Here is a 23,057-nt window from a genome sequence, read left to right as displayed (position 1 = left end):
AGTGAACTTTTGTGAAAGTATTTTTATTTTTATTTTTGTACCTTACAAAATATTAGCATTTCAAGGGGTTTGCCTAATGAAGAGATGTTAACCACATATTAAATATACAGTGCTTAAACTGAATCTGGTTGCCAAGTATTATAGACTTTAAATAGGCCGTACAATTATCTTTACCATGTTCAGAGAGATTATGCCATTACTGTATTAATTTGCAAACAGTGGTGCCGTGCATTAAGTGCAATGAAAGAAAATATGTTCAAATAGTAAAGCAATTAAATGCATACAATTTTTATTCATGAATTAATATGTGAATACAAATAGCCTTCTCACACAGCTCTTGTTTCAAAATCATCACCGTTTTGTACGCAGAACTTAAATTTGCCTTATTTTACTACTTATAGCAGATGTAACCATGGTCGGATGGGGATAAGGTCACAAAATAGACAAGACTAGCTCAACTGTGGGTGACAGTAGGTTCCTGAGAGCATCTGCGCTTAAAAAACCCAAACACAAAGCTGTTTTAAGGCCTATATTTTTAATTTGCTTCCTATCTCAACATAGCAAGAAATCACACTCTGGCTTTCAGCAGCCATGACCAGAAAGGCTTGCAAGGGCCAGTTTTTCCCCTCTATCCTAAAATTATGGTAACTGTGAACTGTGTTTAATTCTTTTTTAACTTTTGTATCTTTGTACTTTTATATGTTTGCCCTGTTCACCGCCCTGAGTCCTTCGGGAGAAGGGCGGTATACAAATAAAATTATTATTATTACTATTATTATTAACTAACTCAACTACATTTTTGCACACCACCACGCACTCAACCTCACTTGAATATTCGCTCAAAAGCGCTTATTTCACGAGGCAGCCTTCACACTACCTTCGCACCCTGACCGAGACTAGATTTCCCCCGGATAGGTGCTGCAGGTGTGGACCTAAGGCGCGGCAAGGAAAACGGTGCCACGCAGATCGATTGCGGGTGGTGGGTCTGCGCCTCTCACGGCTAAGCTCTTCGCGCCCGGGGAAACACCTGGCGCGAAGTGCCTCCGCGGCTGCTTCCAACAACTCCTCCGGAATGACTCAGCGACTGCCGTGCCCTATTGACCTCGGAGGAGGAGGAGGAGGCGGCAGTCGGGGAAGCTCTGTTCCTTCTCCCTCTTCCTCCTCCTCCTCCTCCTCCCAAGAGGCGGCCGCCTCAGCAGCCCCGGCCATAAACGCCAACCACCGGCAACAGGCACCATCCGCCGACCGGTGCGACCCCACCAGCGATTCCCCTGCTCCGCAACTGGCCGGCCGCCAGCATGGAAGCAGCCGCACCTGCTGGGAGGAAACCTAGGTGGACCACCAAGAGGGGCTGCGATGTTTTACGCGACCCAGCCCTCAACAAGGTGCGCGGGTCGGGCTGGGTGGCTGGCAGCAACTCCGCGGGGGCGAGAGCGGCTGTCTTGAGAGAGCGAGAACGAGCAACCGCGGGGAGTGGGGAGAGCCTATAGCTCCGGCTCGCTTCCAGCCCCTCTTTTCCCGGGACGGGCTTCCAAACAAGGAAGAGTTTTCTCTGGGCGCCGAGACTCTTCGGCGGCATGACATTTTGGCGTAACCGAGCCGGCTTGTATTTTTCCTGCGCTGGCTCCGCCTCAGCGCTCGCCCGGTCAGCTAGGCTAGAGGGAAACGAGAAGTACCGCCGCCCTGCGCTGGGAACGAAGGAAACCCCCCCCCCCAAAAAAAAAAAAACAACCCACCGCTTTTCTCCAGTAATTTGAACCCAGGCTCAGTGGATTGGTTGGGCTCTTCTGGCGTCGAACTCAGTTGGAGTTAACTGCAGACTGGGCGGGTTGCGTGTAGTAGTGTGTGAAGAACAAGACAACACTTCACACAAGGGGATAGGTCAGGGGTCTTCAAACTTGGCCCTTTTATGACTTGTGGACTTCAACTCCCAGAATTCCTCAGCCAGCGTGTCTGGCTGAGGAATTCTGGGAGTTGAAGTCCACAAGTCATAAAAGGGCCAAGTTTGAAGACCCCTGGGATAGGTGGCTGGAATAGAAAGGGGGATCGGCTGCTTTTGGGACTTCAACGCTTTGCATTAAAAGCAATGCTGGAAATACCAGGTGAAGCGGTTCCAAGGCACAGCCGGACTGAGACGCTGTTTAAAGGGACACGTGACAGCTCTTAGTTGTAGTAAACCGAAAGTACAGGGTACCTTCTTAAGTCACCCTTCTACCATCCATCCGCATTGCTTTCTTAGCGGGATTAGCTGTCTACGGTGTGAGCCTTTTCAGTGTGTGTTTACTGTACACAAATAATCAAACCCTAGTTAGCTCTTTGTTCTGATCAACAGTATCTGGCTTTTCAGGCAAGATTAATCAGTATATCATAAGAACATTGTGCTCTTTCATTTTTCCTGTCAGGCTGCACCATTTTTTTTAAAGTTACTCTTACACTACCTCAGCTGGCCATAACAATCCAAACAACATTCTCCATAGCCCTTCAGCTTCATCTGATTAGAGATAAACTACCAGGGAGTGGGGGGAATGGAATGGAATGCAATAAAAAGGTACTTAATATGGGATGAAGGTGAAATTTGCAGAAAGAAGGCTAACAGGCTAAAGGTATTTTCAAATTGAACTTGGAAAGTGCATGGATGTTACTATATTTTTAAAATTATGTTTTTGAGAGAGAGAACTGAGGAGTATTATTTCTTTCATAATATCATACCACGTAGTAAAATGGTAAAAATATTTGGTCTATAAAAAACATGATAAAGATCCTTGGTTAGGGCTTCTTTCAGGTAGAAAACAAAAATAGGATTTCCTCAGGAGAAATGATTTCCCATTGCATTTAATGGGAATTATTTCAGGAAGAAGTAATCATAGGACTGCAGCCATGTTGATGAACTTAGTTGATGAGGAAAAATTCAACTCATCTAATATGCTAAAATAAGGGGAATGAAACCTGTTATTGTGCAGTTAGTTTCAGCTTTTTTGCTCAAATGGCAGTAATTTGCGTATAATTTTCACCACTGCTTTTCCCATAGGACTAAGTGGTGAGTCTTGCACGTTTCCATCTTTTAATGGCATTTATGGTTTGGTTTGGTTTTTAAATTATATTGTACAATAGTTTTTATTGTATGTCACCCAGAGTTGGGTAGCCTTATACATTTCTAAAGCAAAGAAATGTACCTAATATAACAATGGAAACAAGTGAAGTTCCCATTATGTAATGACTACCTAATTAATTTACATAGAGCCCTTGGATTTTCTGTACAGTAGACTTGTTTGTAAATCATATCCAGATCTGACTCTATTTAGCTTTTCTCAGATTAGACAAGGACAGGTAGATGCTGCCACCTGCTGTGATAATAAGGAGTGTCTATACGTAGTGCTAAGATGTTACAGGTATTGTAAATTAAATAATATGGAGCATACTCTGCTATATATGATCACTTAGTCAACTTTATTCATCCTTTTCCTCTGCACTTACCTTTATCAATATTTAAGCATGTTTCTGTTTAAAAATAATAGTAGTGAAAAATAAACAGTCTTTCACAAAGAGAAGATATCAAATTTTCAATGTATTGCAAGGATATTATACAACTAAACATGCCTGTATAACACATTGAACCACTAGCTAATCATGTTTTAGATCAGCATGTTAAACGAACTCAACCTGTGTTGTTTTGTGAACTTAGAAAATTTGTGCTTCATGTTGATTTCCTGCTTTTCCCTTAAAGCTCTTTTTTTTAGTTTTGGAGGTTGGTGTCTAAATCTGAACTAGTTGTTGCAAAAGGTTCTGAACAGAAAGTACAATATTTCCATTTGGTAATGGAAGAATGTCATCAATCTAATCCAGCCTTTCTCACTAGGCTAGGGTTCCATGAGAGATTACCAGGGCTTCCAAGAGAGAGTGTGATGGGAAAAAATATGTATTTTTGAAGTTCTGCTGCAGAATGCTACCTCTCCTAGTGATTGGAATTTTTATGTGGTGTGATTCAGCTGCCAGCTGCCACTTTGTTATTGTATATATTGTAAAATATGGGTTTTGTAGATTATAGTACTGATTGTAGTATGAAATTTTCATATTTTCCTAATGATTTTTATGTCGGGTTTCCCCAAAATGTGAAAATCATTTCAAGGGTTCATCCAAGGCAAAATGTATCAAAAAAAAGATTGATGTTTTGATCATCGTGAGTTTGTAAAGACAATGTGAAGAGAATCTATTTCCATCTGTATGTTTCCATACAGTTTAAAAGCATTCTGTACTGTATATTTTAAGATAGCATGTACTTGTAGTCCTTGATTAAATTTAGGAATAAATGTCACTTTGTAAAAATTCTGCAAAGGCCTGGTCTTTAACAACTAACAATCTTAGGTCTAGGCACAATATATGACAATATATATGGCAAAGTGGAACCTAATCTTCTGAACGTTTTTATAACATTCATATTTTTCAGTCAAAAACTAAAATTTAAATATGAAGCTAAGTGTTTTTGTAGAGGAAGGAAGATAGATAAACTATCAGTAGTTTAGTTAAATAGAACATTTTCAAGGCTAACTCTATTTCCTTGTGGAAATAACAGGAAAGTTTGGTGATGCTATTTTAATTAAATGCTGTGAAAATGATATTTAACCTTTTATTTTCCTTGGAGATCATTGGTATATGCACTAATTATTTTCTATCAGTCTTGGAAAATTATAATTAACACCCATTCTTATTTGAAAACAAGCATCCTAGTTCCAAAGGTAGAAAATTGGACTATGTCTACTTTATTTCTTTTATAACATATGCAAGATAATTTAGCAAAATGAAACACATTTAACTTTTCAAGGATCCTTAAGAATAATTTTGCTTATATGCAAATTGTTTTCCTGAGCGTCATTAGGGGCCATACTGCAAAATTGCAAAAAAAAAGTCCTGTTACAGATATTTATATTGTTTACTTTTAGTTTCTTCTTTGTTTATAGGATATGACACTAGTGCTCAAAAATGTCCATGTCTTGGAAGTTATATCCCTTGATATGCTTTTTGCATCTCACATGCATGTATTGCGAATCACCCAGAGTCATTTAGAATTGGATAGTGCCTAAATCAAATACATTAAATTAAATTAGCCCTTCCTCACACCCCTTTGCACCCTTCTCATGCCTTGTTGCCCCTTTTGTGCACTTTCCCTGACCTTCCTACACACCCTTATTTCAGTCCCCACCCAGCAGCAGCCACTTACCTGACTGTATACTGGGTTTTGCAGTTTTCTGCCAGCTTTCCCACTGACTTCATTTGTGGGTAACTGGCAGGAAGCTACCTAGCCTAAATGTTGTGGGATGCAGTTATTGGCAACCAGGACTCATTGCTAACTGATGCAGTCTTTTATTAGTGATGGAAATTCCAGTCCTAATTGCTCTCATATATTGAAGATTACCTACATATGTAAAATTTGCACCTGACTCACCCTGTATTTAAATGCTTCTTTGATTAATTTTTTTTCTTCATGGAAATCTTAGCAACAAACAGGGACCCAGCATTTCTGAATCATCCTTGAACTTCTGTTCTGATCTGTCAGTAGCGTTTTCCTTGGGGCGTGTACCTTCCCTGGTGTGTCAACCAGAAGTGACAGATACTGCAATTACCTCTTGACGTTTTGGTTCTTTGATGCTACTTAGGTTGATTCAGCACAACAAAGTTCAAATTGCACATTATATTGCACAAAAGCTGAAAGAGTGCCATGAGAACACCTAATGACTAACACCAGAAAAGTTGTTATTTATACCTCAACAATACCTATTATTTTCTCCTTCTCCTTTATAAATCTCTGGTCTGCCTCAAAATTAACTGGACAACTTTGCCTTACTCATTCTTGTAACTAGCAATTAGATGATCAGCTGTCTGCAAACTGCTTTTACTAATGTCTACAGAATATTAATGATTAGTGGTGATTTCTGAGATGGACAGATGAAGTTTGTAAAGTGGGACACTGTGTATACTTAAACTATTGCCCATGTACTCTCTTATTCTACGACCTATAGTCTTTTGGAATAAAAACATTATATATCATATTGTGAGGATAATATTAGAGAGGCAGAACAATGATATCATCTTGAATTCTTTGAAGAAAAGATGCCATATCAATTTCTTGAAATACCTGTAGTTGGAACATTGTTTTTTCCTTGTCTCATGACTTTCACTTCTGACTATAACAAAATTCTATTTCCTATTGTTTGTGCAGTGAGGAGATACTTCTGCATTTCAAATAACTTCATGTAGAGATGACGTGATATAAACATGCAGTTAAATTGTATAATTTGAGAGGCATGTAGGCACTTATAGCTGAATGTAGTGAATTGTTAATCATTTTTAGATAGAAATGAGGCTTATCATTCCATAATATTGATGTTTAGAGTTCCAGTAATAAACAAAATAGCACTAGAAGGATTTGTGGTGAATCCAGAAGTTATTTTTGCAGGCTTCTGTAATGTATCTTTGATGCCAACCAAATAAATTGGTGAATAGGGAACCCAAAGAAATGGTTCCACACAGGTAAGTAATCTGTATAAGTAAGCATGAAAAAAGGGCAAGGATCAAGCAATGTCTACTAGATTGGCTACTCTCAAATATATAGATGGTTTTGACCACCTACCGGTATATACTACTAAAGCTCTTGTGTTTGTTTGATTCATTACATACAATTGGGCAAAATTGAAAGCCAATGGCAACAATTAACTCAGTGGTTTAACATATAGAGTGCTAGGACCCATGACTCCTGTGGGAATGAAAGTTGGGGAAGTTGTTGCTGCCCAACTGTGGTCACATGTTCATCATTTTCAACATTGCTGGACAGCTTCCTCAAGTTGATGGATAAGCTTGCATGGAGAAAGTCAATGGACAGGGAAGGTTGCAAGTGCATGTCACTTTGCACATTTGCATCTTTCCCACTTTGCATCAGCCACTTCTTGTCTGCTGGCTTTGGACATGGAACTTCCTGCCTAGGACACTTGCAGGGAGAAAGTCAATGGGAAACCTGGCAGACTAGCAAGTTTCCCCCACTCTTGGATTCTCTTCCAGTTCCTCTGCCCTCACACTGCACTTACATGCCTTCTTTGGAAGGGAAGGGAAAGGAAGGGAAGGGAAGGGAGAAAAGAGGTCAGAGGGAGAAAGGAATATACTTGCCATAAACATTTGTGCATCATTCTAAATTAAGTGATTTGTTTTGGTTTTGCTTTAGTACATTAAACTTTGCTATTATGCTTTATAAACCATGACTTGGATGCATCCATCCAGTTGTGATTGATTCAAGAAATCATGACTAAATAAAAGATGGCTTAGAGTGATACGTGGTCACTGAGTATGATAATTCAAACATAATTGTTTGATTCTTAACATTTTACAACGATACAGCCATGTGGCTCTGTATGCATCTGAAATACATCAGTGTAATTAGGATGTATTCCTTATATCTTTCCAAGATGCTCAGAAAGTAAAGGGTTTTTTTCCCCCGAAAGCCATTGTTGATACATTTATTAGAAAGTCTGATTTCTAATCAAACATAACAAAAGACAGAGATCTAGAGATGAATTGTGTAGATGTGGATATGTTTAACTACTTTGATTTCAACACAAAAGAATTGCACATGGAGATTATTAATGTGAGCATAAAGATTTGACTTTTAAAAGCTGTCTGGACTTTGTCCATGAACAACTCTTGAGGGATGTCTATAGATAAATCTTTCTTTGGCATATGTGCTGGACTAGATATACCAGCTGAAATCCAAAAACCAAAAGAGAATAACAAAAATTTAATTTATTTTATTATCTTTAGTACAGTTTCTGGGCTGGTATTACATCTTTTAAAAATTTTCAGATTATTGGCCTTCTATACATTTTAAATGCTATTACTGTAATGTTTTTTTCAAAGAATCTTTTGCATATTTTCTGTTATGAATTCAAACTGTACACAATTACTCTTCATATTGTATTCTGAAATTAAATTCAAATTAATTAAAAATTAATTAAAGTGAAAATAATGATTTCACAAATGAGACCCAGTTTTTGGTTAAGTACTTAGTTATTAAGATAAGTCAACCTGATCAGATGCCACATGTACAATGAATGCATTTCAAATCCAGCATATTTAAATATCATTATCTACCTTCACATTGGGTGAACTATGATTCATAATTAAGAAAAAAAATTGAACATAACACTATGTTTAGATATTCTTTCTTTTTACAAATTCTTGTCAAGTTCTTTATATAGTACTTCTGTATTCATATAGAATTCAAGTCATCAAAATAAACTATACCATTGGTTAATTTATATGGCACTTTTGTTCATAGAACAGTGATGGCGAACCTTTTAGAGACCGAGTGCTCAAACTGCAACCCAAAACCCACTTATTTATCGCCGGGTGCCAGGTGGTCGTGGCTGTGGTGGTCATGGCAGATTGGGTGGGTGTGGCCAAGGTGGGTGTGGTCACCTCAATGTTGCTCGTGGGGAGGGACGCCTGTGGGGGTGGTGGGCAGGGTTAGGGGAGGGTTAGGGGAGATCCAGGAGTTCTCTGGTAGGTGGGGCGGTAGGCAGGAGGCTCATCCTGCGGGGTGAGGCAAGGGAGGGTGGGGATGCCATTGCCATGGGGCAAGGCAAAGGCCGGAGCAGCTGCTGCCTGACACCATTGGCCCCCGCACACAGAAGCCAGAGAGCGCATGGGGGCTGATGGTGTCCGTCAGCAGTCACAGTCTGCCAGCCCCTTGACTGGTGCACTCTGGGGATCCACAGCCTATCACCAGCAGTTCAAAGAAGCCGCCTCTGAGATAGATGGATGGCCAATAACTGAGGAGGCGATGCAGTGGGTCATGCCCAGGAAAAGGAGAGCATGCGAGGCCAGGAGGGACGGGACAGGGGGAGAGGGAAAACAGCTAAGCCGGGATGCATCCGGCCACATGGGACCTCAGCGAGTTAGCAGGCGGCTGGTTGAAGAGGGACAGTTGCCATCTCCGGGGCATGTCGCGTGTGCCCACAGCGAGGGCTCTGAGTGCCGCCCTGGCACGCATGCCATAGGTTCGCCACCACTGTCATAGAATATCATAACTTAAGCTATTTAATTGTATAAATTAGTATTGTATTTTGATTTCATGTCTTGAACCTGGTTACACCAGAAAGTTAGTAATTTCCAGAATAATGTCTCCCAGAGCATGATATAAGTGTAATATGTGCATTTGTGGGTGTATGTTTGTGGGTGTAGTTGAACATGATTTTCTGAAGACAAAAGTAGAAACGAATCTTACAAAACGTGATAACTCTGTATTCCTTACTGTGTGTTCCTTATTGTGAAACAGATAGATGTCATTTGGTCTTAAGAGAATGCTTTAACAAAATGAGTTAGAAGCATTGTGATGTATGTATTATATTTTACAGCAAGACATATTTGTAGATATTTAGGGAATCATTCTCTTAGGGATTAGATCCAGTTTTTTATGGGTGCTAAAATTTATCATTCTCTTTGCCATGTTGCCCATGGCAACACTTTTCCCTCTACCCTGCCCAACCAGGTGACCTCCCCCTCTTCCAAGGATTCAGTGAGTTGCAGAGAACGAGGTGGAGTAGATGGGTTTGGGGTTTCTATTCCACAGACTTTACAGATGCTAGAAGCAGCATCTTCATAGAGTACTATTTCTACAGGAGCTAAGTACAAAAATTAAACCTGCACTGGAGACCTGGAGGAGAGGAGGTTTTGGGTTTACTATCGCAGCAATGACTTGAAAGTCTAACAAATATTTTCCCATTATCCTCTTTGCACCCATAATATTATGGTCCCATAAAACATACGATAAATCCTTGTTATTTCAATGGCAACCTTGGCTGACTTTCTTTTCTTCAGTCTAGTTGTTCTGGAATATTTTCTGATTTCATGTGGAGCTTATAAAATTCAACAGGAAACTAGGAATGTATCTACCACTTTTAGTTTTTGCTAAGCACTAAAGAAGGAAATAAATTATTATAGACATAATAAATGAGTAGGTAATAACCCATGCAAAATTAATGGAAATTTACATAAGCTTTCATTAGAAGAGTGCTAGTTTGGCTTTTTTAGAATAGAATAGAGCTGGAAGGGACCTTGGAGATCTTCTAGTCCAACCCCCTGCTCAAGCAGGAGAGTCCTATACCATCTCAGACAAGTGACTGTCTAGCCTCTTCTTAAAAATCTCCAGTGATGGATCGCCCACGATTTCTGGAGGCAAGCTGTTTCACTGGTTAATTGTTCTCACTGTCAGGAAGTTTCTCCTTAATTCCAGGTTGCTTCTCTCTTTGGTCAGTTTCCAACCATTGTTTCTTGTCCTGCCCTCTGGTGCTTTGGAGAATAACATGCCCCCTCTTCTTGGTGGCAGCCCCTCAAATACTGGAATATTGCCATCATGTCTCCCCTATTTCTTTTTTTTCCTTTAGATTGCCAAACCCAAGTCCTGCAGCTGTTCATATGTTTTAGTCTCAGGCCTTTGATCATCTTAGTTGCTCTTCTCTGATTTTTTTCCAAACTCTCAACATCTTTTTTGTGATATGGTGACCAAAATTGGTTGCAGTATTCCAGGTGTGGTCTTACTAGGGTTTTATAAAGCAGTACTAATACCTCGTGTGATCTTGATTCTATGCCTCTGTTTATACAGTCCTGTTTATACAGGATTGTATTAGCTTTTTTGGCGGCTGCTGCACACTGCCGGCTCATAGTCACGTGATCGTGTACTGGGACTCCAAGGTCCCTCTCACAGTTACTGTTTTTAAGTCAGGTCTCGCCCAATCTGTACCTGTACCTTTGATTTTTCCTGCCTAAATGTAATTGAAACTCATTTTGTTGGATAGGGCTCATTGTTCAAGTTTGTCAAGATCTTTTTGGATCCTGAGTTTGTCTTCTGAGGTGTTGGTTACTCCTGCCAGTTTGGTGTCACCTGCAAATTTGATGAGTTCCTCTTCAATTCCCTCATCTCATTGATGAAGGTATTGAAGAGAACTGGGTCTAAGATGGAACCTTGTGGTACCCCACTGCTTACTTCTCTCCATGTGGATATAGTGCCATTGAGGACTACTCGTTGAGTATGGTTTGCCAGCCAGCTACTGATCCATCTGGTGGTGATGTTGCCTATTCCACCTTTTTTCTAGCTTATCAAGGAGTAGGTTGTGGTCTACTTTATCAAATGCCTTACTGAAATCTAAGTATACTATGTCCACAGCATTTCGCTGATCTACTAGTTTAGTCACTTTATCAAATAATGAAATAAGATTGGTTTGACATGATCTGTTTTTAACAAACCCGTGCTGGCTACTAGTTATAACTTTGTTTGCTTCTAGTTGTTTGGAGATCTATTTTTTCATTATCTTTTCTAGGATCTTCCTAGGTATTAATGTTAAACTGATTGGTCTGTAGTTTCCTGGATCCATTTTTTTCCTTTTCTTGAAGATGGGAACCACATCTTTCCAGTCCCCAGTGCTCGAGGATTTATGAAAGAGATGGTGCAATGGTTCTGAGATAACATTTGGCAGCTCCTTCAGAACTCTGGGATGTAATCTGTCGGGTCCTGGTGATTTATATTCATCAAGGTCGGATAGCTGTTCTCTTACCAATTTCTTGCTTATTTTAATTTTTGCTTGTAGTTTGTCTTTTGCAGTGTTTTTTTTTTGGTATGTTGGGCTAATAGTTTATTTTTGTGTGAAGACTGATGCAAAGTATGAGTTAAACAGCTCTGCTTTCTCCCTGTTGCCTGTAATTTCCTTGCCATCTTCTCTCTTTAGTGGACCTACAGCTTCCTTGACTTTTTTCTTGTTAATATGTTGGAAGAAACTTTTTTTTATTATTATTATCCTTGCTTTCTGTTGCAAGTCTTTGTTTGTTCTGAGCCTTTGCTTTCCTGACTTCATCTTTGCAAGTTCTGGCTGTCTGCTGATAATCAGCCTTAGTTATGTGCCCCTCTTTCCATTTTTCGTATTTGTCCTTTTTGGCTTTCAGTTTGTCAGAGAGACCTTTGTGCAGCCATGTTGGTTTCTTCTTGAATTTCTTGTTTTTCTTTTTCAGTGGTATTGTGTTGATCTGGACTTTTATGATCACATTTTTCAGAATTTCCCCATGCTTCCTGCCGCGTAACAGAGTGAGCGCCTGTTACTCGTCCCAGCTTCTGCCAACCTAGCAGTTCGAAAGCACATAAAAATGCAAGTAGAAAAATAGGGACCACTACGGTGGGAAGGTAACAGCGTTCCCTGCGCCTTTGGCGTCTAGTCATGCTGGCCACATGACCACGGAGACGTCCTCGGACAAGTGCTGGCTCTAGAGTTGGAAACAACTAGCACGCATGTGTGGGGGAGCCTTTACCTTTACCTTTACCTATGACATGGTCACTTTCACCCAAGGTTCCAGCAACTTCCAACTCCATCACTTTTCTCTATTCCATGATATTTTGAGTATAATATATATAGTAATGGATCTTGTGGCTCCTAGTTTGGGAAAGAGCTTTGTATTATTACTTACTAAAAGGAGTAGAAATCTCATCACAGTATCCATAGCTCCATCTGTTGTAGTAAGATACTATCAGCATATTATAATCATCTGGGGGCTGTTTATACTATTTGAGTTTATTCCTCATTTTCCACTATGTCAGTGATTGTGATTGTTTAGAGTTCATAATTTTAGTATCAATCAACCAGCCTTATTTGTTTGTTTCTCCTCTCTGCTGTTTCCCCATTGCTTTTTGTAAAATCTTTTTTGATGAAGAGATTTGAAGATCTTTTATACAGTATTATCTTTGTTGTGGCATGTTAAAGTGGAAATGGAATAGGGATAATTTATTACCTCAATTACAGACCGTTTCCAAGGTTCCCCAGCAAAAAAAAAAATCATAAGCATAGCTAACATATACTAGTTTGTCTGGCAAAGAATGCTTTCTCCTTCATTATACATTTTTCACTTGAGCCAAATCCCAGGAAAAACAGAAAGGAAAGTGCTTCGAATCATCCTATTCAAAAACTTGAAATACCGCCCATTACAAAGTTTGTGCCAGTCCAGAAACAAAAAAAGCTAGACATGAAACAGTGCAGTTTTGTAGGTGAGGAAACATTTAATAAGAAATTCCCTTATTAAGACAATTGTCAAATCTTTTATTTTTTTAAAAAAAAGGAATATAAAGAAGATAGCAACCACACAGAATTCCAAACAAAATCCACATTGTTAGCTTAACAACTACAGTATTTACTTATTATGGTAAATAATATTATTATTGTAGAGGGAATGTCTGGGGAGAAATTACATGGTCCTTTTTGTTGGCAGGCCTTCCTTCCAATTGCTATTGCTTTCTATTTTTTTGAACCATATCAATTTTGCAGAATGTGGAGAATAATGGAAAAACAAAGGTACCCTTTGGAGAGATTGTCAGTTGGTTTCTTCAATCAAGTAAAATGCTTAATCTCTGATATCATTAAATTTACTAGTTCATCAACATTTATCTAGTTGAACTCGCTTTTGAAATTATCTTGTTTAAATGATAAAAGTACTGATTAGTTGCCATCAATTATGCCATTGTATAAAGGCATTTATATGGAGGAAGCTTTTTTTTAAAGAAAACAAAAGTGAATTCTATCTATTTACATCTCTCAGCCAATTTATCTGATGCTTTAGCAGCCATTCAAAAAAAAAATACAGTTTTTTTTTCCACACCAGGCTTTCCTTTTATCCATAACATCTAGAGATGGCTACTTCCTGTGAGTGTTATGACATCCTCATTTGGTATCTAAAGTTTCCACGTTAATTAAAAAATTACTTAATATTATTTTAATAGCTGAAATTTTACTGATTTGAAAATCGTGGGATTTTGGTATTCCCATCTAATATCTTGCATAATTTTTTGGCAAGAGCACCGAAATCTCATATTGCAGGCAAAATGCCAATAACATTTATGATTTGGTAAGCTAGATAATATTTTTTTTCTGTTTAAAAATTATTTCACTGTGTCCATCAGTTACAATCTTCAGTACATTACATAGTCCCGGGTACTATTGGAACTCATAACTATATTTGATTCATTGTTAATTCTGGAAGTGTGAGGGAAATGTGAAGACAAAGGCGATGGTTCCCCAGTTTCTCACAATTTGTGCAACTACAAATATCTTTTAGTTTACTGAGGGTCTGATTTATTTGACTGAATTCCAAATGTAATCATTTTGAATTTAGAAATTAATTGTTTAAATTACCCTTCTTATAAAATGTTTAAAATCTGTTTGGAATACACATGAACAAAATTCCTGGTTTAATTTCACTTCAAATTTTCAGGCTTTTTGAAAATATTGCTAATTATTTTTCAGTCAACTATTTCTTAGTTATGTAAAAATTGTTTGAATCGACTCAAAGTTGCAGAAATATATTTTTAAGCAGGTATATCAACTTTGATCAATTAGGGATTCATTAAAGCATACATTTTGATTAAAGGGGCCTAAAATTTTACTTTCAACTACAGGGAATATTTTGCTTTCCATTCTTCTTCTTTTAAATAGTAACCTTTTAAATAAATGAGCAAATGACCTAGGGAACGCTACTTGAATGTAATGCCAAACAAACCGTAGATGGGATTCTAATGAAAAGCCAACTGAATAATATTCCATGAATTTATTTGTGTAGAAACTTTCCCCCTACTTTTTAAAGATCATCTACAAGTAGCCCTTGATTTACAACAGTGACTTTGAACAAAGTTACAATTGTATTGAAAAAAAGTGACTTATGGCCATTTTTCACCATTATGACCATTGCCTGATCTCCATGTGATCAAAATTCAGACCCTTGGCAACTGACTCATATTTATGATGATTGCAGAGTCCTGGGTCATGTGATTACCTTTTGTGACCTTCTGACCAGCAAAGTCAGTGGGGAAGCTAGATTCACTTAACAACCGTGTCACTAATTTAACAACTTCAGTGATTCACTTAACAATTGTGGCAGGAAAGGTCATAAACTGAGGCAAAACTCACCTAACAATTGTCTTGCTTAGCAAGAGAAATTTCGGTTGTGGTTGTAAGTCGAGGACTGCCTGTATTCTTTCCAGATTTTCTGACTTCCATTGTACTGACAGTAACCGTGAACAAGACATAACCTGAAAATATATAAGGGTATCATATTAATTTTTAAAATATTTTTCATCTTTTTTATGTCATATGTTTATGTGATCGAATGTAATTCAGGCCATTGAAAGTTTTGCTGCTTAATTCAGTAGATTGATTTTAAATATTGCATGGAAAAACCCTAAAATTAAAAAAATTAACTGTTTGTTTAAAGCAGATTTGATACGTTTGAGAACTACATCTCTCTATCTAACTAGTAGCAATAATCACAAAGTAAAGCTCACTTCATAAACTCTGCTTATGAAAGAATAGTTCTTTCTGTGATGCTACTTTCCTTACATTTCCTTCCATATATCCTGCACATATTTATTTAACTTAACAGAAAAGAAAGAATGTAGACTGTACTCTTTTAGAAACAGAAAAAGATCATGTTTGAAAGGAAAAGATGAAATAAGCCAAGATGTGAAAGCTGTTTATTTTCACATACAAAAAAGTAATAACGTGAGAACAAATAATGTGTGGTCCAGTCAATAATATATAGATTTCGGGATTGTTGCAGAGCTGGCCAAAACAAATGAGTACTTGACATAACAAATTCAAGTGATATGTGAAAATTATGTTTATCTCTGAGCTCAGTTTTCTGATTTGGCTGCAAGTGCGCAAACCTTTACCGTGAGGTTTGAATTAAATATGCTTTCTTTAAAATGAATCAAATATTTCTGCAGTCACTGAAACTTTGTAAATAGTTTTAATAATACCTGCAATTTTCATATTCTCGTGATTTCCCCCATTTTTTCCTGCTTATATTTGAGGTACTGGAGAAAGCATCAATTGAACAGATACTGCATAGCCAACACTCCAGAAGACAGGCTTAAGATACAGAAGGATCTTGACAGACTTGAACACTGGGCTCTATCTAACAAAATGAAATTCAGTGGTGAAAAAAGTAAGGTTCTACATTTAGGCAAGAAAAACCAAATGTACAGGTATAGTATAGGGGGTACCTTGCTCAATAGTAGTAACTGTGAGAGGGATCTCAGAATCCTAGTGACAATCACTTCCAATATGAGCCAGCAGTGTGCTGCAACTGCCAAAAAAGCCAACACAGTGCTAGGCTGCATTAACAGGGATAGAATCAAGATCACGTGAAGTGTTAGTACCACTTTACAATGCCTTGGTAAGGCCACACTTGGAATACTGCATCCAGGTTTGGTCACCACGATGTAAAAAAGATGTTAGGATTCTAGAAAGAGTACAGAGAAGAGCAATGAAGATCAGGGGACTAAGGAACAGTTGCTGGAATTTAATGAAGAGGGATGACATGATAGCAGTGTTCCAATGTCTCAGGGTTTGCCACAAAGAAGAGGGAGTCAAGTTATTCTCCAACCTAGAACTAAGGAGGAATTTCCTGACAGAACAATTAATCAGTGGAATAGCCTCCCTCCAGAAGCTGTGAATGCTCCAACACTGGAAGTTTTTAAGAACAGACTGGACAGCCATTTGTCTGAAATGATATAGGGTTTCCTGCCTGAGCAGGGTGTTGGACTAAATGACGTCCAAGGTCTCTTCCATCATCATCATCATCATTTATTCATTAAACTTGAACCTTAGCCAACTGAACATTCAAATTGACTGGCGCTGATGGTTGACACAGATTGCTGCCAGCATCCTAGGTATCAACCAGGTACCTCCTTAAAATGTAAGATGTTCCGAGTAGCACAATTTTTTGTAGCATTGCTGGAGTTATTGCAGGAAGCTGCAGTTTCTTGATGTATTTTGCAAAGTTTTTGGACATAGTTCCCAGTGCCTCGTTGACAATGAGTATCACTGTTACACGTTTCATCCATAATCGCGCAGTTTCGATGGCCAGGTCACGATATTTCATAATTTTGTCCAGTTCTTTTTCTTTGACTCTGGCATCTCCTGGTACAGCAATATCAATAGCTGTACGCTTCGGTTCTCTACAACTGCAATATCTGGTGTGTTGTGTTCCAAATGGCAATCTGTCTGTATTCGAAAGTCCCACAAGATCTTCACCCTCTCATTCTCAGCAACTTTTTCCACCCTATGTTCCCACAACTTTTCAGACACAGGCAAGTTGTATTTTTTACACAATGCCCAGTGGATTAATTTAGCAACTCGGTCATGCCTAGCTTTGTAATTTAATTTAATTTAATTTATTATCATTTCTATACCGCCCTTCTCCCGAAGGACTCAGGGCGGTGTACAGGGCAAGAATAAAACACAGAAATTTACAAAAATTAAAAGATAATTAAATGCATGCCCGATTAAAATACAATTGATACATAGTAAAAAACCCCAATAAGAATGATAAAAAAACCCCCACCAATCCCCCCTCAGGCCAGGCCGGCTTGCTCGAACAAGTATGTTTTCAGATCGCGGCGAAAGGAGCGCAGATCGGGCGCCGTCCGGAGCTCAACCGGTAACTGGTTCCATAGCTCCGGGGCGCCCACAGAGAAGGATCTCCCCCTGGGGGCCACCAGACGGCATTCTCTGACCGGTGGCACCCTGAGGAGGCCCTCTCTGTGGGAACGCACAGGGCGCAGGGAGCTTGATGCCGGCAGCAGATGTTCCCTGAGGTACTCCGGCCCCATGCCATGGAGGGCTTTGAACACCATTACTAGCACCTTGAATCTCACCCGGAAGACAACTGGCAACCAATGCAGCTCACGGAGCAGAGGTGTCACGTGGGAGTATCGGGAAACTCCCAACACAACTCTCGCGGCTGCATTCTGTACCAGTTGGAGCCTCCGGGTGGTCCTCAAGGGAAGCCCCATGTAGAGAGCGTTGCAGTAGTCTAGACGAGAGGTCACGAGCGCGTGAGTGACCGTGCATAAATCATCCCGGCTTAGATAGGGCCGCAACTGGCGCACCAGGCGAACCTGGGCGAAAGCCCCCCTAGTCACGGCCACCATGTGATCTTCCAAGGTAAGCCGCGAATCTAGGAGGACTCCCAAGTTGCGAGCCCTATCTACGGGGGGTAATAATTCACCCCCCATAGAAAGAGATGGAATATCCGAATAGACCCGGGATGAAGGTATGCAGAGCCACTCGGTCTTGTCGGGGTTGAGTTGAAGTCTGTTCCTCCCCATCCAGACCCGAACCGCCTCCAGGCAACGGGACATCACGTTGAGGGCATCACTGGGGTGGTTTGGGGTAGAAAGGAAAAGCTGGGTATCATCAGCGTACTGATGATACCCAACTCCAAAACCACGAATGATCTCGCCCAGCGGTTTCATATAGATGTTGAACAGGAGAGGCGAGAGGACCGACCCCTGAGGAACTCCACAAACGAGAGACCTCGCGGTCGACCTCTGCCCTCCTGTCAACACCGACTGCGAACGTCCCTGGAGATAGGAGGAGAACCACTGTAAAACCGTGCCTCCCACTCCCAATCCCCTGAGACGCCGCAGCAGGATACCATGGTCGATGGTATCGAAAGCCGCTGAGAGGTCCAATAGGACTAGAACAGAGGAATGACCCCTGTCCCGAGCCCTCCAGAGATCATTCACCAGCGCGACCAATGCCGTCTCCGTGCTGTGCCCGGGCCTGAAACCCGATTGGTACGGGTCTAGATAATCCGCTTCATCCAGGACCAAAGGGAGCTGATGCGCCACCACACTCTCAACAACCTTCGCAAGAAAGCGAAGGTTGGAGACCGGACGAAAGTTGTTCAATACAGCTGGGTCCAAGGCAGGCTTCTTGAGGAGGGGCCTCACCACCGCCTCTTTCAAGACGGCAGGGAAGCTACCCTCACTCAAAGAAGCTGATATAACTGCCTGGAACCAGCTGCGTGTCCTCTCCCGGGCTGCATAAATCAGCCAGGAAGGGCACGGGTCCAATAAACATGTGGTGGAGCTCAGTCTCCCCATAATCCTGTCCACTTCCTCCGGAGTCACAGAATCAAACTCCTCCCAAGTGATATCGACAAGACCACCCGCGTCCTGATCGCCAGACTCTGCCCAGTCGGAGTCCAGACCGGTCCGAATCCAAGTGATTTTGTCCGACAGATAATTGTTAAACTCCTCGGCACGACCCTGCAAGGGTTCCTCCCTCACCTCCTGATTAAGGAGGGAGCGAGTCACCCTAAACAGAGCGGCCGGGCGATTATCTGCGGACGCGATAAGGGTAGCGAAGTGATTAGACCTCGCCACCCTTATCGCAGCGAGATAAGACCTAATATGGGTTCTTAGTCGCAATCGGTCGGATTCGGATCGGCTGGACCTCCAACCGCTCTCTAGGCCCCGTCTCCGGCGCTTCATCTCCCGGAGCTCCGCGGAGAACCATGGAGCTCGACGGGATCTGCATCGGGTCAGGGGCCGCAAGGGTACAACTCGGTCAAGAGCCTCAGTGGCTGCCCTTTCCCAAGCTTCCACTAAGGCATCTGCCGAGCTGTGAGTGGGGGAGGCAGGTGGGGACCCCAGCGCTGCCTGGAATCTCGCGGAATCCATTAAGCGTCTGGGGCGGTACCATCTAACTGGTTCCACACACCCACGGCGGGGGGTGGCAAAACGGAAGACCAGCCGCAGGAGATGATGATCGGTCCATGACAGGGGCATAATAATTGGGGAGCCCCCACCAAGATCATCTAACCACCGCCCAGATAAGAAAACTAGGTCAAGGGTGTGGCCTCCCTCATGAGTCGGTCCTGAAATTACTTGCGTCAGGTCCATGGCCGTCATGGAAGCCATGAACTCCCGAGCCAACTCAGATGATCCTCCCAGAGATGGTAGATTGAAGTCCCCCAAAACTATAAGTTTCGGGAACTCAACCACCAACCCGGAGAGGACATCGAGAAGCTCAGGCAGGGCTGCTGCTGCGTGACTAGGCGAAAGGTACACCAGCAGCAAGCCCAACTGCGCACCAGGGCCGCATCTCAAGAAGAGAGACTCACACCCGACTATCTGCGGAACGGTGGCCTCCCGCGGAGCTAAGGTCTCCCTCATAACAACAGCCACTCCCCCACCCCTACCCTGAGCCCGAGGCCGGTGTAGCACCCGGAAACCTGGTGGGCAGAGATCAGCCAGAGGAATACCGCCCTCTGGGCCCAACCAAGTCTCCGTGATGCAAGCCAGGTCCGCCTGCTCACCCTCGACCAAGTCACGGACGAGAGGAGCTTTATTAACGACAGACCTGGCATTCAGGTACACCAGCCGGAGCTCAGGAGGCTGCACATCCTCACTCCCGGGACCTCGGGGTAGAACAAGAGGGTCGGAACGCCTCACCGCTTGCAAGTAGCGGAGAGGCCTTCCCTGAGGTCGATACGGCCCTCTGTTCCTGCACCTGCTGCCATTCCCTAACGTCGTGGGAATAGGCATTCCCACGACTTGCCCTGGAGCCCCGGGGGCGACCGACCCCCGCTCCTCCCCTCCGCGATCAATCCCGGCCCTGGCCTGAACAGTGGCTGCTGGACTGCCCCCCATATCCGAACAACCAAAAGAAGTTCCCACCCCCCTCCCTAACCTCCTAAAAAATTTAACCAAAAAACTAACCAGGGGCCTCCTATTTGGCTTATATCGGAGGCCCCTACCCATGCCCAGCCATCTCTCAGGGTCCCAACACTCGGGCCCTTCATCAAGAGGAGGTGTAAAAAGTAAGGCGGGTCGCTCCCAGGATGGGGGGGCCCCCCTGAGAGCGTATAAAGTCGTGCTCGAATAAGTCAGACGCATGATCTTAACAAGTCCGACAAAAAAAACAGCAAGGCAGACCAGATCAACTCAACATGGGAGGATCTCAAAATAAATAAATCGAAGGCAAGTGACCAGAGAGCCAACCCAGCTCCACTGCCACTGGAGCTGGGAAATCCCGGGATAGATCGAATCCCGCCCTCTCACGGCGGTCAAAGCCGGGGGGCAACCTGGTACATACAAACCGGGGGAGCAATACCCCCCAGAGCTCTCACCTCTGGGAGGCAGCAGATGTAAAAACTTAACCACTCTCCCACAGTGGTTACAACCCGGGCCTTCTATTATAGGGGAGGGGGGAGAAGGGGAGGGAGTTAGAGCAAAGAATCTATGAAATACATCAGGATTAATAAGCCGGCATGGTCACAAAATGGTAGGAGAGATTCTGGTTACATAAGTCACTTCCATGTTGCAAAAAAGACTGGATGATAGTCAGTCAAGAAGGGAAACCACAACATGGTCCAATGATTTTCTGGCGGCGCAGAGATTAAGTTTTGCCTCACAAATGTCCGAGGCAACAGCGTCCGCGTTCCACCACCAGGCCAGGTCACCATATCAGAGAGGCCCACTCCCTTCACCGTCAGCCATCTCGGAAACCAGCTAAACGACGTCTCCACCACTCCAGCATTTTCGCGCCCCCGCCGCTCCAAGCCGCGATTCATAGTCATTCCAGCAGCACGCGGCTCCCCAAGCAGCAGGAAGGCGTTCCGGAGCATCACCGAGCTGTAACAATTAATCCGGGCGTCACAGTAATGCACCAAATGTAATCAGTTTGCGCAATTTTGGTGCACTCACATATTAGATGTAAAACAGTGTCAACTTTGTCGTTGCAAAGTCGGCAATTTGGATTGTCAGTGGATTTTTGTATCTTCATTTTCATGGCATTAGTTTGTAGTGCTTGTTCTTGAGCAGCCAGTATTAAGCCTTCTGTTTCTTTCTTGATGGTTCCCATCTTAAGCCATGCCCATGTCAAGTTGTTATCACATTTTCCTTCAATGTTTTTCAAATGTTGTCTATGCAAAGCTTTGGTTTTCCATCTATTTAATCTGTCATCCAGCCATTTTTCCTTATATTCTGCCTTTCTTTCTGTTATTTTTATAATGCTCTCTGTATTCACAGCCCGCAGCAATTTTTCTGTACTTTGATTCACATAGCCATTCAAACTTTGTTTTTCTTCTTCTACAGTTTGGTGGATTTGCAATAGCCCTCTGCCTATTATTATTATTATTATTATTATTGTTGTTGTTGTTGTTGTTATTAAAGAAACTTTTAAATAATGTACACTATATTTCAATTTTAGTTCTTTTTTGTCCAAGAACTTCTAGGCAAAGGGCTTCCGCTTAATGTCATCCATACAGTATAGCTAATGATAGTTCTGATTCATATAGCATAACTGTTATATGTCTGTTCAAAATAGACTGTTATTTTGTGTTAATTTCTATTTATCACTTTAATGTGTATTCCAGAGACAGTTTTTCTGTGATGTACAGCAGAATTGTCTGCTTGGTAAACAAAAGAGTAATACAACTTTTAAGCTAGGGTATTTTTGTGTACATTTATATAGTAAAGAATGTTGAATTTACATGTAAAATGTATGTGTGGGAGAGGGATTTAGTATATATTTTAGAAGTATAACATGATCATGTAGTAAAAAGATTTATATAGAGAGAGGTACAGTTGAACAATATTGATTTCTCTAACAAATTGATTTCCATAATGTTTTAAAATAGTTTTTCACTAAAATGATTATTGTTTGTTTGCTTGTTTTTCTATACAGGGCCTGGCTTTTACTTTGGAAGAGAGACAACAGCTTAATATTCATGGATTACTACCTCCCTGTTTTTTCAGTCAAGACAAACAAGTTTTAATTGAACTGAAAAAATTTGAAAGACAAGCAACTGACCTGGATAGGTGAAGTCTTCAAGGGGCATGCTTATCTACCCATCTACTATGGAGGGAATTTTTATAAACACCTCAGTTAAATTAGTTACATATTTTTCATGCTTTCCCTCTCTTTCATTCACAGCTACAGAAATCAAGGTCTATGCATCTTAATTTCTGGTTCTCTTCCAGGATCATATCTATAAATATACTTTCCTGCTTTTACCTGTCATGCCTGTCGTAACACCTTTGTTTCACCCTTCGTTTCCTCTCCACCTGCCTATCCCAAATTTCAGGCTTTTCCCCCTTTTCATTTAAATTGATATTTCATTTAAATGTTGCATCCTTTTTTATTAAAATATAATAGGTCTGTTCTTTCTTTGAAGCAACAAGATGTGTT

The 23,057-nt window shown here is 41.4% G+C and overlaps 1 protein-coding gene across 1 annotated transcript in view; it reads left to right on the top strand.

Annotated features, from left to right (window-relative positions):
- The first annotated feature begins 1,160 nt into the window (after positions 1–1,160).
- The window catches only part of ME1 (malic enzyme 1), a 136,328-nt gene continuing 114,431 nt past the window's right edge, over positions 1,161–23,057 (top strand). Inside the window, exons 1-2 of the mRNA XM_081314925.1 lie at positions 1,161–1,385; positions 22,554–22,687. Of these exons, the coding sequence (XP_081171051.1) occupies positions 1,299–1,385; positions 22,554–22,687 (221 nt within the window). The 5' untranslated portion in view covers positions 1,161–1,298. The remainder of the gene's footprint in view (positions 1,386–22,553; positions 22,688–23,057) is intronic.

The sequence above is a fragment of the Vipera berus genome (assembly GCF_964194415.1).
Source record: "Vipera berus genome assembly, chromosome: 1".
Lineage (NCBI taxonomy): Eukaryota > Metazoa > Chordata > Lepidosauria > Squamata > Viperidae > Vipera > Vipera berus.
This window is presented reverse-complemented; position numbering and strand designations above follow the sequence as displayed.